The 13,360-nt window shown below is 40.5% G+C and overlaps 1 protein-coding gene across 1 annotated transcript in view; it reads right to left on the reverse strand.

Moving 5' to 3' along the window:
- Positions 1 to 452: 452 nt before the first annotated feature.
- Positions 453 to 13,360, reverse strand: part of LOC102201751 (WD repeat-containing protein 49) — a 31,870-nt gene continuing 18,962 nt past the window's right edge. Inside the window, exons 11-15 of the mRNA XM_013910797.1 lie at positions 5,539 to 5,640; positions 5,249 to 5,320; positions 3,864 to 4,054; positions 1,534 to 1,731; positions 453 to 716 (exon numbers count right to left, since the gene is read on the reverse strand). Of these exons, the coding sequence (XP_013766251.1) occupies positions 588 to 716; positions 1,534 to 1,731; positions 3,864 to 4,054; positions 5,249 to 5,320; positions 5,539 to 5,640 (692 nt within the window). The 3' untranslated portion in view covers positions 453 to 587. The remainder of the gene's footprint in view (positions 717 to 1,533; positions 1,732 to 3,863; positions 4,055 to 5,248; positions 5,321 to 5,538; positions 5,641 to 13,360) is intronic.

A 13,360-nucleotide genomic window follows, 5' to 3' on the forward strand; every position in this document is an offset into this window, starting at 1 on the left:
ATGGTGTCAAATACATAAAGCCTAAAAATCTGCATTGGCAATGACTGGAAGAGTGACTCTGAGAACACCAGTAAATGCTGTCTCGACTCTTACTGACTTTTGTATTAGAACACAGAACAACCTCAAAAAAATAATTACTGTAATCTCACGAAGTTTTCTAAGCATTATTGGTGATAAAAATCACAGAACTGGGAGCAATTTAAATGTTTTCATTCTTTGCAGATATGAAACGCATTCATGACGACTTACTGTCACACACTACACAATCCTAAGGGATAAAAATAAAATGCCCAAATGCTACAATTCAGTAGTGTTTTTATTTTTCTTCTACTCATTTGGCACAGAATGTTGTAGTTTCTTTAGCGAAACCATTACACTGTATTTTTTTAAAGTGAGCAAACCATTCATTCTCTTAAATACTTATCCAGTCCAGGAATAACAAAACTGTAATCATGTAGAACTCAAATCAGCTAAATAAAGTTCCTCTTGCAACCACTTTAGTTTCTCTTTTGTCTCTTTTGGCCTTTTTCTGATCCTTTATCCCCAGTTGTCCTCGCTCTGCAGGAGAGTCGTGTCCTTGGTTAACATTAGTCTCGCTGCTTGCCAGAGGTGATCTCTAGTCCGGTGTTTTCTTGCCTTCCTCGGTCACTCTGGTCCTGCTCCGCTTCCTGTTGCGGCTGTTGCGTTCCAGGTCTCTCCAAACACCAAGGATCACTCTACAGATCATGCACAGCACTGATGAGCAGAATATTCGAGTGTGTTGTGTTGCAAGATGACCTTGCAGCCCCAAGACTTTTCCACTGAATTGATAAGAGTATTCTGGATTTTGACATCAGAGTTTGCAGGATTATTATTAATTGTGTTATTGTCTGTATTTTCTCATGGCTGTAAAATTATATGTATTATTTGCAGAACCTGAGAAATACTGAACAATGTTATCTAATGAGGCTTCGTGAATTAATAAAATGTAGCACAATACTTCTTAAAGTATAAAAAGCAACACGAACTATGCACTGAATTTTTTCTATTGCCTCAAAAACATTATATTAGGGAAAGCAGCGTATTTCCATACCATGAAATTTAATGTAGAGAGCCTGTAAATGTATTAGCTTTCATGCATCTGTGCAGTTCTTTGTATTCTTATGAAATCATAGGAGTGAATTTGTGTGAATGTGTGTGCGACTGAATGAGTGTGTGGGCCTGAGGCAAACTCAAATGAAGCAACACTCAGCAGACACCGCCGCAGGCTAACTTCACATGAGTCTCTTTTGACACACACACGCCTAACCATGGCTTGATGGTAGGTTTCACATTCATTTTGTCAACTGGAAGCTAACAACCACCAGCATGCTGCAGAGAGGGAGGTTAGGCTTTATCAGAGCCCTTCTGAACATCTCTACATTTCAAGTGTGAGGATATAAGGCCGTTAGCCTGCCACTGTGTCACCGAACAATATCTTCACCAGCTCTTTATTACACACTTGCAGGTTGTGTTGCGTAACCCAAGACGCTGCACTTGTGTGCATTTGTTTACCTGTCCGAAAAAACCGACGGTCTCTCCAGGCAGGTAACTGAGAGCCAGACTGCAGTCTGACGATGCCGAGAGGAGGAGGAGCTTATCGCCATGTAAACACATCTCCAGGTGAGTCACGTGGTCGAGGTGTGGATGGAAACTAGATAGCAGTTTTGGGAGTTCTTTGTTGACTCCTTCACCTGGTGTGAGGCAATAATACTGAGGGACAGAGGAACAGATCATTACACAACCGCTGAGCTTTGCCACCCATAGTTACCGTTGCTAAGCTTTCTGTTTTCTCAAATCACACAGCAGGTTACAATGGCAACAGTGGCAGATTTACCACTCTCATTACCACTTCTTGTGTGTTTTATTGGTGACCATAGATTTTGCAGGCAGACATAAAAAATGACTAAAAGACTGAGGTACTTAATTCATATAAAACTGTATGTAGTACATAATAGGTGATTATGGTATGCCAAAAGACTGAGCGAGAAGTGTGTTGTGCATTCTATGGAATGAAACCTCACGAGCTGATGATTTATGTAGAAGCCTGAAATAAAGGAAGATCCTTGATATTGCACTGCAGAAAAGCTAGTTAGTGCTAATATTACAGTGCAGTAAAATTCTGGAAAGATCCGACTTTTTCGAGATGATTTGTGTTGTGAATATTTTTGCTTAACATAGATAACAGAGTGAGATGAATGCTTTTTTCAAAGAAAGACTAAAAAGGGCTATGTTTAGCTGGGGCTCCTGAAGAGTAAACTTTTTAATGACAGAGCTGCCGCAGCTGGAGTGTACAATGAAAGTGAGATCTCACTGTAAAAGGTGACTTTTCCATGATAACCTGTATAACCCACAAAATCATATTAGCTAATGATGTCCTCTTTGGCCCAGTTAGCATTTCCAAGGTTGGTAGTAACCTAGCTGGCCATGAATGCCTCTATTGGCATCTTAAAGCAGATGAAGTACATTTTTAATCAATGTCTGACATTTACTGCTTTGGCTTGTTAGTTTTGCAGAGTAAATAAAACCTCTAAACTTATAACCTGTTAACTGTAACTTATAGGTTACAGTTTATTCACCTGGTGAATCATAGTTTGGTATTTTAATCATTTATATTTGGTCTGTTGAAACTGAAATGAAATGCTTTTATAAAGTGATGATATTGCATAAAGGCTACAAATGGATCATTTTATCCATTCTTAGGTGGTTGCTAGGCAACATTATAATTACATCATTATTTATAGAACCTTTTCAGATAGGAGGAAGTTTCATGTGTTACAATAAGATAACACTGAGGGTACCTAATAACTACAAGCTTTAAGTTCAGTGTTAAGAGTTACAATTTAAGCACAAAACATTTATTTTCAGTTACTTTAAATACTTTAAACTTATTTAACTAAGTTGCACATCATTTTAAGGTGACACCTGCGACTGACCTGAGAAATGTCTGGGCGCACAACTCTGTACTGTGCAATCATGTTAGTTATCCAGCTGATTCTGAGGTGCGCTCAAAACTAGCCGAAGGGACAGAATTTCCACCAGAGCACTGAGATTGCCCAGCTTCAACTATATATACATAAATCTCCATAAATTAAACTGGAAGCCAATTGAGACGTACCCATCTGAATTCATCCCCTTATAAACTGTGACAGAGAGTTGAGCTCTGAATATTGTGGCAATAATACCCGAGAGGGTGTTCTTTTACTGTGATTATGAGCATGACAGTGATGCAGCTATGCTTCATACTGACGGCACGATCCAAGTCTTCATAACAGGAGTCAAAAAGTCGAAAGGCCTCTCTGAGGTATGAAAACTCTTCAGTGACCAAACGCGTGGGACATTCTCGTGTGATGAACTGAATCTCAGTGGACGTGGATGACATTACTGATGATGTGATGACTCCTCATCACTCCTCTTTTAATCGAGGTGGTCTACAAAAACAATATCTTTTGTTTAAAAAAGGAATCGATTACAAATCTCATCCATTTCTAATGGCCTCTACTGCTTTAAAACAATATTTTAAAAAAAACCCAAAGAGGATAGAGGCATTACCTCGCTCCACTAATCCATCAGGGGAGATTTTCTAAATGATTGACTGTCTTCACTGTACTCCAGCAAGCTGCTGAGACATCACAATGACAGGCAGGGCTGTCATTTTCAGAGTGAACAACACGCTTTGATTTAATGGAAATATTCAGGGTCCACTCTTTCTTCACTGTCTATTAAAGTCTGCCTCTTGATCTCCTGTCCCACCCTCGGGCTCTGTTTTCATCAGTTTCCGTCATTTTCTCTTTTTTACTCCTTTTTTTTAACACCACAATATACAAAATTGTGCACAAACCCACCTTCACGTCCCATATCTTGACTGTCCCTTCCCTGTCAGCTGTGGTTAAATATTCTCCACAGGGACTGACAGCTATTACAATAGATCCCAGGTCCCCTTCGTGGGCCGTGAACTGTCCTACCAGACGGGCGTGCTGGGTGCTCCAGAGCCTGACCGTACCTGAACCCCCGCAGGACACCAAATCTGCAGCGCCTGATGGAAATGCAGAAATAGAAATGGCTGCAATAACCAGAGGCATCGGTTATTTTAGACGTGTGTTTGGACTAGATTTGAAAAAGAAAACGCACGCTGTGGTAGCAACACCACAAGTACCAATAGGAGAAAGTCAAACAGAGTTACAATAAGTCAGTTAGAGTGTACCCATGTGGTCTAAAATGTAATCAAAATCAATTATGGATTAAAAATGCTCATATTGTTGCTAAGTGGCAATCTCAAACATCCACGATACTGAAAAAAGAAAAAAGAAAAAAGATCAGCAACATATTTCATTAAGCACTGAAATAGTCAAATTAGTAAGAAATCTGTACAAGTTCTGACTGACAATAAGATTTTTTTGGTCAACAATAAACATGGCCAGGGCTTCCTTTGTTTAGTTCTCCCTGGATCTGGCAACCCATAGAAAAAACTGCTCCACTAACATCATCAACAGAGCCACATACCTCATTGCTACAGCAAACCCGAGCAGCAGCAGCAGGCACAGAGGCCGATCATGTTTTTTTTGTTTTTAAAGCACCTAACAGCTACAGCTCAAAGCAGCAGCAGCTACTTAACAGCAAGAATAAATCTAAATGGATTTAAAAAGTCAAGGGACCAGGGAATTTTTTAAATAAATACAGGAAAGTAAACTTTGGCAGGAAAGTAGTTACAAAACTTGCTACATCAAAGGATCAGTGATGTGCAAATGCTGTACAGTATTTCCACACAGCCTTACTGTATTTGAAATATGTAAACACCAGACACACAATCTGTGTAAAACATCCTTAAAAAAATAAAAAAAAGAATAAATGCAAGGCCATATATTCAGCAGATCTGGCATTTTAAAATGTAGAACGCCTTTAAAGTTACTTCATTGTTTGCATCAGCTTCCGCTCTTGGTTTTGCAGGCACGTCAAACTACAACACTTTTACAGCAAGCATGCTTAAAGAGGCTCACAGCAAGAAGGTGAAATTAGCTGATTTGCAAATGCAATGATTTATTGTTAGGAGAAAAGTTAGAAAAGTCAAAATACAGAATTTGTTTGGGTGAAAATAGTTTTCTCTCCACTCTCTCTCAGCTGACATTTAATACTGAGCTGAGGCTGCCCCACAGCGTTACACAAACATACAGCCTCCCACATCTTTTAGGACTTACTTTAAATAACACTTTAAAGAGTCCACAATCTATACCTGCAGTTGTTACAGATGTGCGTCCTGGAATGAAGAACAGTCTGGTGATGGCATCGCAGCTCTCCGAGTCCTCTGTCATTCAAAAGCACGTTGAGAAGTGAGAAGTGGGGAAACGACCCACAGTGTCAGAGTTGAGAACGAGGAACAGAAGAAAAAGCAAACAGAAACAGGCAAAAAAATTAACTTAATTTCTCCTTGTTTTAAAGATTTTTGGAAGAATTAACGTCTAATAATAATTACAGAAACGACGGTTTGAATGTGTTTGCAGCTGCTGTCGTTGAAAGTGGCACCTTGCTGCTTCTTGCAGTCTTCCCCTTCGTCATGTGGCCGGAGTTTCCTCAAAGCTTTTTCTGTGCTGCTGTTCCACACTATGATCTCGCCATGGTAGCTTCCTACTCACATCAGAAGAGGGACAAAACACAGAGGAAGAACTTGGCAACAACAACAAAAAAACCTTCTAAAAACGGTACTTTGCTTCATGGCAGTATATAGTAAACTTCACCGCCTGTGCTTTACAAGCTCTTGTGCTTACCAAGTGTCTTCACAGTAAAAGAAATACAAAGACTATACACACACACACACAAAAGAAAACTTTTTATCAACACACACTTACTTTCTTATCTTGCTGCTGAATCATGCAAGCTGGCCACTAAAAACTTCTCTAAAGATAAAGTTCAACATCTGTCCCCAGCTACCATCTGTTCCAACACTCAACCCCTAACTTTTACTGCAAGAAGAAGTGCTTTTGAAGTAATCTACATTATATATAAGCAAGAGCACATGCATGGCAATGTGTTTGTCAAAAACGGCAGGAATCTCATCAGGTCGCTCAACAGTCCAACAGCAGGACTTAATGAGATGTGTGAGGAGTGTGTTGGCTATGGGAGGTGAGTGTGTGTGAGCAATAGGAGGTATAAAGTTTATGAGAGTGCCAGTCTGCTGCATTATTCATGCAGCCCAGGGCCAGCTTCTGTATTTCAAGTGACTTTTATCATGTCCTGTGTGTGTGTGTGTGTGTGTGTGTGTGTGTGTGTGTGTGTGTGTGTGTGTGTACGGCTGAGACAGAGAGGGTCAGAGAGAATGAGAGCAGATTTCTGCATCATCTACACAATGTTGAGCTTTAAGATGTAGATGCTTTAATCCCCCTCATTAATTTTTAAAATCACTTTGATGCACTTAGCCTGCACAATTTTGACAACATACATAGAGTACACATCACAGTGCATATTTAAACAGGGGATAATAACAAGAAATACAAAGAAGTACGTACACAAAATAGTACTACACAGATGTATCGCTGCACAGCAATGTGCAAAAGTCTTGAGCCATCTCTCATCTTTTTATACCAAAAAAAGAGCTGCAGCAATTTATTGAAAAGTGCACAAACGTAGGTGGAGATACAACATATAATAAGAAAAGCGTTTGCACGGTTTGTCATTTTAACAAACTCAAAAGTCAGTATTTGGTATGACCACCTTTATTCTGCAACACAGCCGGAACTCCCAGTGGTGGCAGAAAGAGTTTGCTTAAATGGATCATCAAATGGAAGGGCTGTGTTTGGGATATTACTGGAGGAGAATGGGTTGTCTGTCTAACGTTGCTTACAGGCTTCGCTCCATTAGCAGCAGAATAGCGTCAATGGGAGCAGCAGTGATGGTAGTAGATGTACCGTAGTGTCAAGAATAGCTCTAACACCTGTAGTCTGAACTGCAGCTCTATACTTTAGTACTATTATACTTCTGACTGCAGTGTCAGAGTTAGTAACAGCAGCAGTGACTGGCAGACGTACAATTCTGTGCAAAAACTTCTAGTCACCCTTCGTTGCTTATATTTTGCTCAGAAAATGGGAAATGGGTGGTGATTTATTAAAATGTATGCAAACTGTCAAATGCTGAAAGTCAGTATTTGTTATGACCACCTTTATTCTTCAACACAACCCTAAATCTCTTAGGCAGCTTTCTTGTCATTTCTTTAAGGTGTCTTCAGGAATAGTTCTCCAGGCTTCTTAGCGGACATTCAAAGCTCTTCTTTGGACGTCACCTGCCTTTTGTTCCGCTCTCTGTCCACATGATCTACACTGCTTCGCTAATGTTGAGGTTCAGGCTCTGGGGAGACTGATAGAGCTTAACTGTGTCCTTTTCTATCCAGGAATGCTTTTAATACTTTGAAATGTATTGAAACTCATTGTCAGCAAATAAAAATGAGAACTAATCAGAACTAAATAAGTTTTGCATTAAAATGAGTTTGGAAGTGAGTGAACTGATCGGTAGTAATCTGCAGTATGGTTAGATGCGCACATTTGATCTGCCGCCAAAAAACAGGAAGGGGGAAGCTCCCGGATAAAGTGTAAAGCTTTGTAAAGTGTGTGGAGAAACTCTCACCGGTAAAAACACAACAACTGTTATACGTTACATTTTAGTTGATTGAGTGAACTGTAGATTTAGTCTACAGTTGATTCATGGTATTTGGTTGACTAAAACGAAATCAGAAATAGCTGTCAAAGTTAATGCTGGTGTTAATTACCTAAACTGCTCATGAAAGAGCCCAGAACATGTGTCACAGATGGCTGTAGGCACTCACTGTGCTACGTCTCTCCTGAACTTTCCCAAACATACTGATGATTATTTGTCTTTGTAGATGTAACTAAAGAAACCAGAGGAAAACGTGTTTTTGTGACAGGTTGCTAGTAACAAAGACAAAAGACAATTTTAAAATGATTCTTTGTTAAGTGGTCTAAGTGTAGACACAACACCGGTTCTCTTAGGTTTGATGCCTTTTTAGGCTTGAGTGATTCATAGATGAGATCAAAAAACAAAACAGTCCTCTGAATGTGGTCGGGCACAAGGACGGGACTAAAAATGAATGAAAAAGCAGCCAAAGTCTAAAGAAAAAATTTAAAAGATCCTCAGAAATCCTGGACAACTATTGCTCAAGACCATTTTAAACATTTACAAGAAAGTCTTGGTCCTTGGAGCACAAATATAAAGAAATGAGGGGTTGCCCGAAACTTTTGTTCAGTTTTGTAAAACATGATTTTGTTTTTAAAAAGATTGATTGATTTGGCAGAAACAAAGATGTTATACTCATTGTATTTTTGGCGAATACGCTCAAGCCCACAAATGGCTACAGAGGTCAGATGAGTTTTTAGCTAGTTTTTACCATTACAGAGCCTGTGCTACTGCTGTCAGTGCCAGCATGGAGCCAGTTTGCCTTGGATGCCTTGTGAGAGCGAGCTCACATTTTGACAGGTTTGACAAGTAATTTCCTTGATATGAAAATCATTGCAGACAGAATCTGTCTGGTACATCAGCCAGTCATTAGTGAATTTCTCGCGGCAGCGCCTCCCATGTTTATTAAAATCAGCTTTGGGCCCTGCAAATTTGTGGTGCCAGCTTCTTTTTTTTTTTGGTGGAAGTCCATGGAACCTGTTGCAGTTAACCCACCAGCACAAGTTCTGACTGTGGTAAAAAGTTCTGACTCCACCGAGTCATTTTTGAACTTCCATTCCTCTGCCTCAGTTAATGCCAACTCAAGCGGCATCACTTGATTTAATATCAATGATATTAAATATTGTTTACCATTTTTCCCCCAATAGATTTATATATACACAAAAAGAGCCCCCTCTGCTCAAAAAAAATAAATATTTCATTGTTGTCATCACGTCCTTTGATTTCTGCGCTTGCTATTTCTATTTGTTGCAAAACATTTTGGCCATTCATCAAACTTCAGATTAGTTGGTGACTGGTTGCTTGGAAGTTTTTCATTCACAAAGGATTAAGGGATTCAAGGAAGGAAGGAAAAGTGAAAAGGGGGGTTAGACTGAAGGAGATACACAGAACCCATATATCCTGCTGTGTTTGTGTGCGCCGAAATGCACGTGTGTGTGTGTGTGCGCGCGTGCATGTGTGTGTGTGTGAGTGAGAAGTCAAGCAGAACCTAGCAAACACTGAATATGGATGAGGAGGCCTCAGTCCCCCATCAACCCAATGTTCCTGCTACAACTTGATTCAACTCGAGACCCAAACTAACAGATGCGTGCGCACACACACATACACACACACTCACAAAAATAATATACACAAACACAGACACGTGCACCGTCTCCTAAGCAGGTGCGAGGCCAAATAGAACTTTAAATTGACTTTTCTCACTGGTGGCCATGATGCCACCACTGCCTTCACTCGGCGGCACAAGCGCATAACTTGGCAGCACCGATGCTTTGATGTGAAAAGAGCATTACTCACTACAACCCCGAAGAAATATGCAGCCAACTGAAACTAATGCGTCATCGCTTTTAGATGCCGCCTTTTTGCTCGGTGGATTTGTCAAAGAAAGAATTTGCAACTCCAAAAAAAACAAAAGTTAATGTAGAAAATAGCGCACAGTTCTCATGCACCTTTTACTTTAATGTGCGAGAAGATAAGCGTGGAAATGCAGGAAATAGCAATGCGAATGCGATTCACCCTTTTTTTTCCTTTACCCCCTCCCTTTCATTCATTTTTTTTCTCCATCCCTTTCATATGCCCAAAGGCCAGGGGGGGAGAGTAACACAGAGGATATTCAAATGTAGGAGGAGTTAGGAATGAATTACACCATTTTATGAATTTTTTGGACAAGATGTTAGCAGATGTGGATATCCCAGCACCTCTGATGATGAAAAGCTGTCGCAAAGGTTATGTTTTTGAATCTTCCCCCCAGCTTAACGCTTCCTCCTTCTAGACGTTAAAGCACTGAAGCTCAAAATATAAAAAATGTGATTTATGAGGTGACTCATTTGCATTCAGCCTGCACATTTCCAAAGTTTTTTCTTAAAATATACAAGCACCCTCCCTGCAGCCGTACAACATGCACGCACAGACAGACACATAGATGCTCGAAAGGCAGAAACACATTCATTTCACCCTTGCTTCCACTGCGAGAGTTCTAATAAACATAATTCAAATTGGGCATTTTGAATTAAATTGGAGGTGGAGGGAGCAGTGCAATGCGGGGCTATGTGTAGATGGAGGGGGGTGGGCAGTCTAAAGTACAGAGATTAGATTTAAAAAATGGATAAATAAATTGATGGCGGGGGACTGAGCACGGGGAAAGAAATTGCACAGCGAACTTTGAAGAAGTTTCCAAGTTTCTAAAGTAGCTCCTGAATCGTGCTTTTTGTTCTAGCTCCAACTATTCATTTCCTTCCAAACCATTTCTCCCTCCAGCTTTGAGAATACCCCTCTTATCTACCTTTCCACCTCCATCCCTCACTTTATCGCTCTCAGTACTTATCTGTGGGCTTGATCTGTCTCAGAAGGCCAGAGAGGGGCCCTGCAGTTTGTGTCTGCACGCTGCTCACACAGACTGGTAAACTGCAGCTGAACTTTCAATACGTGAGCCAAAGTGATACAACTTTACAAAGTGAAGAGCATACTGGGGCAAATTGGGTGCAGAGTGTTTGCAGTTTGAGGGTTATACAAGTGGACCAGTGGCTGGAGGATTGCCAGTTCAATCCCCCAGGCAAAAAAAAAAAAAAAATCTTAGAAAGTGATGAGTACTGAGGGGTCATGCCGACATTTCAAAGCAAGCCGTCTTCACATGCTAAAAACCATGACAGAGCCGTTAATTCTATGTATTTGTCCATGTAAAGAGCAGCTACTTGGTTTCTCTGTTAATGATGGCTGATACTCAGTGTGACAGCTTGGCAGATGTGATCAAGTGCCAAGGAGGGAGGGGGGATTGCAAGGTCCACAAGAAGCTTAGAAGCTTCCTTTTTTTTTTTCTTTTTTTTTTAAATCATGCATAAAAACTTTGGAAAAAATGTTTTTGAAGAGTTCACATGAACTCGAAGAAGTGGGATGAAAAATAGAGTGATTGGAAGACGAACGCTTCTCGTCTGCTCTTCCATTAGCCAGAGGCGCCCAGTGTTTCTGCATTTTAATAAGCGCTGGTGTGATTTTAGGACACGAGTCATTTGCAGCTCACGCCGCTGAGTCCATGCACTAATCAGCTGCCAAATCATTTTGATGGTAACGCCGGAAAATGTTCTTCAGTGTTCAGGGTTTTTTTTTTTCTTCACGTTTTGTGCAACAGTTCTACCCTCAGTGAGGTACTGAGTAATTGTTTCTCCAAGGACTCAGGGAGGGAGAGGCAGAGAGAATCAGAATTAGAAAATACGAGTGTAGAAACAGAATGTGAAAAGAGAACTGCTTGTAACTTTGTTATTGGGAATAGATCTTGAGCTTATTGGATGAACCAGTGCAGAGCCTGTTTAAACAGTGCCTGTAAGAACAGGTTGATTGCGTAGCCTCCAGTATTAACACTTGAGTTTTCTTAATGGCGTCATCTAACCATTTCATCCAAACACCAATTCTGCAGATTTAGAAAACTACAAACTTAAATTAGCTGTCGCCCTTATTAGGTATAACCAGACTGTTACATTACGGTGGGTTTTAATGTGGCTCCTGCTGATTGTTAGTTTTAAAAACATTCATTCACTGATTAGATGGTTAATGATTTTTATTAATTAATTAATAATGAGAATTCAGAGTGAAATTCTTAACATCTGTCACCACTGGCTCACATCCTCTTGTCTTTTTGGCAGTGACACCATCTCCAAACCCTGCATCCACCCTCCACTCACTCCACCCTGTCTGCACTGTCTTCTTTACTGCTCTGTGAGTGCACTGAGTGGCTTTGGATGGTTAGAAACTCATCCACCTTCACTACCTCTGCCCTTTGCAGGTTCTGCTTTGTATAACCCACACGTAATTGTGAATGTATGTTTTAGGTGTCTTATCAGAAAAATATCAGTGTTCAAATACAAAAAAAAGTTGTTTAATTACTGCATGTCGCAGAAAAAAAGCATCATAGCTGACTGTTGGTCACTAGTCAACATTCTAGTATCTTTTTCGTTCACTGTTAGTTGCTTAGTTTATTTATAAACTGTAAATCTGTTGCACCTGCATTTGTTTGGCGAGGGACAGGGGCAAAAGCTTTTGACCACCTACACACTGACATCAGTATGAGCTTTGATGGCGTTCCATTCTAAATCCATAGGTATTAATGTGGAGTCCGTCCCACCTTTGGAGCTTTAATAGCTTCCACTCTTCTGGGGAGGTTTTCCGCAAGATTTTGGAGTGTATCTGTGGGAATCTCAGCCCATTTATCCAGATCATTTGTGAGATCAGACAGCTGCTGGAGGGGAAGTGCTTGGCTTGCAGTAATTCTAGTTCATCTCAGAGGTGTTTGATGGGGTTGAGATCAGGGCTTTGTGCGAGCCAGTCAAGTTCTTCTACACCAGGCTCATTCAACCATGCCTTTATGGATCTACCTTTGTGCACTGGGGCATAGTCACGCTGGAAAGGAAAAGACCCCACCCAATCTGCTGACACAAACCTGGAAGATTGCGATTTATTGGGCAAAGGATCAATTTAACCAATAAAGGAAAACTGCTTTCAAAAGATAGTTTCTGTTTTTTATGAGAAACACTCGAGTGAAAAGCACACACGAGGGGAAAAAAGGGTTATGCTTGTAAAATTATGTGGTCCTCCAAACTGCTAGATGTCAGTCTCTGCCAGTCTCATATGACAATCTGAAGTGGAAAAAACTTATGAAACAAAATCATAATCAGCCAATCAAAAGTGCATCTGTGCATTTTTAGTTTTTTCACTTAAAAAAAAACAAACACACTTCTTTCATTTCATCTCAGTTTATGAGTCCCTGTGTCACCTGTCTGTGTTTGAAGCCCCTCCCCTCCACACTCAGAGCGCAGACAGACATGCAGGGATTTCTTCACTTTCTAGTGAGTTGCAGTACTGACAGGAACACGTGTGAGGGTTTTTTGTCCTCATTATACTTGACGACCTTTCCAGTTTACTTGCTTCTAATTGCAAATTTAATTAAGATGGAAATGGCAAATTAAGGCATTCTCACATTTAAAGGTTTCGGTCTGTGGTGGAGGCAAATGTCAGCCCACAACAGAGAAAATGGAAGCTGTTGTGCTTGCTGTTGAGTAATGTGGCTTGCACCAACAAAGGCCAACAGGGGAGAACACCGACTTAAAAGGGCCTGGCAGGTCTACTGTATCTGCCACATGGGGAGTTTCTAATTAGGGTATTTTCACTTCACTTT

The sequence above is a fragment of the Pundamilia nyererei genome, unplaced genomic scaffold (genome assembly GCF_000239375.1).
Source record: "Pundamilia nyererei isolate P.nyererei 1_Seehausen unplaced genomic scaffold, PunNye1.0 scaffold00003, whole genome shotgun sequence".
Lineage (NCBI taxonomy): Eukaryota > Metazoa > Chordata > Actinopteri > Cichliformes > Cichlidae > Pundamilia > Pundamilia nyererei.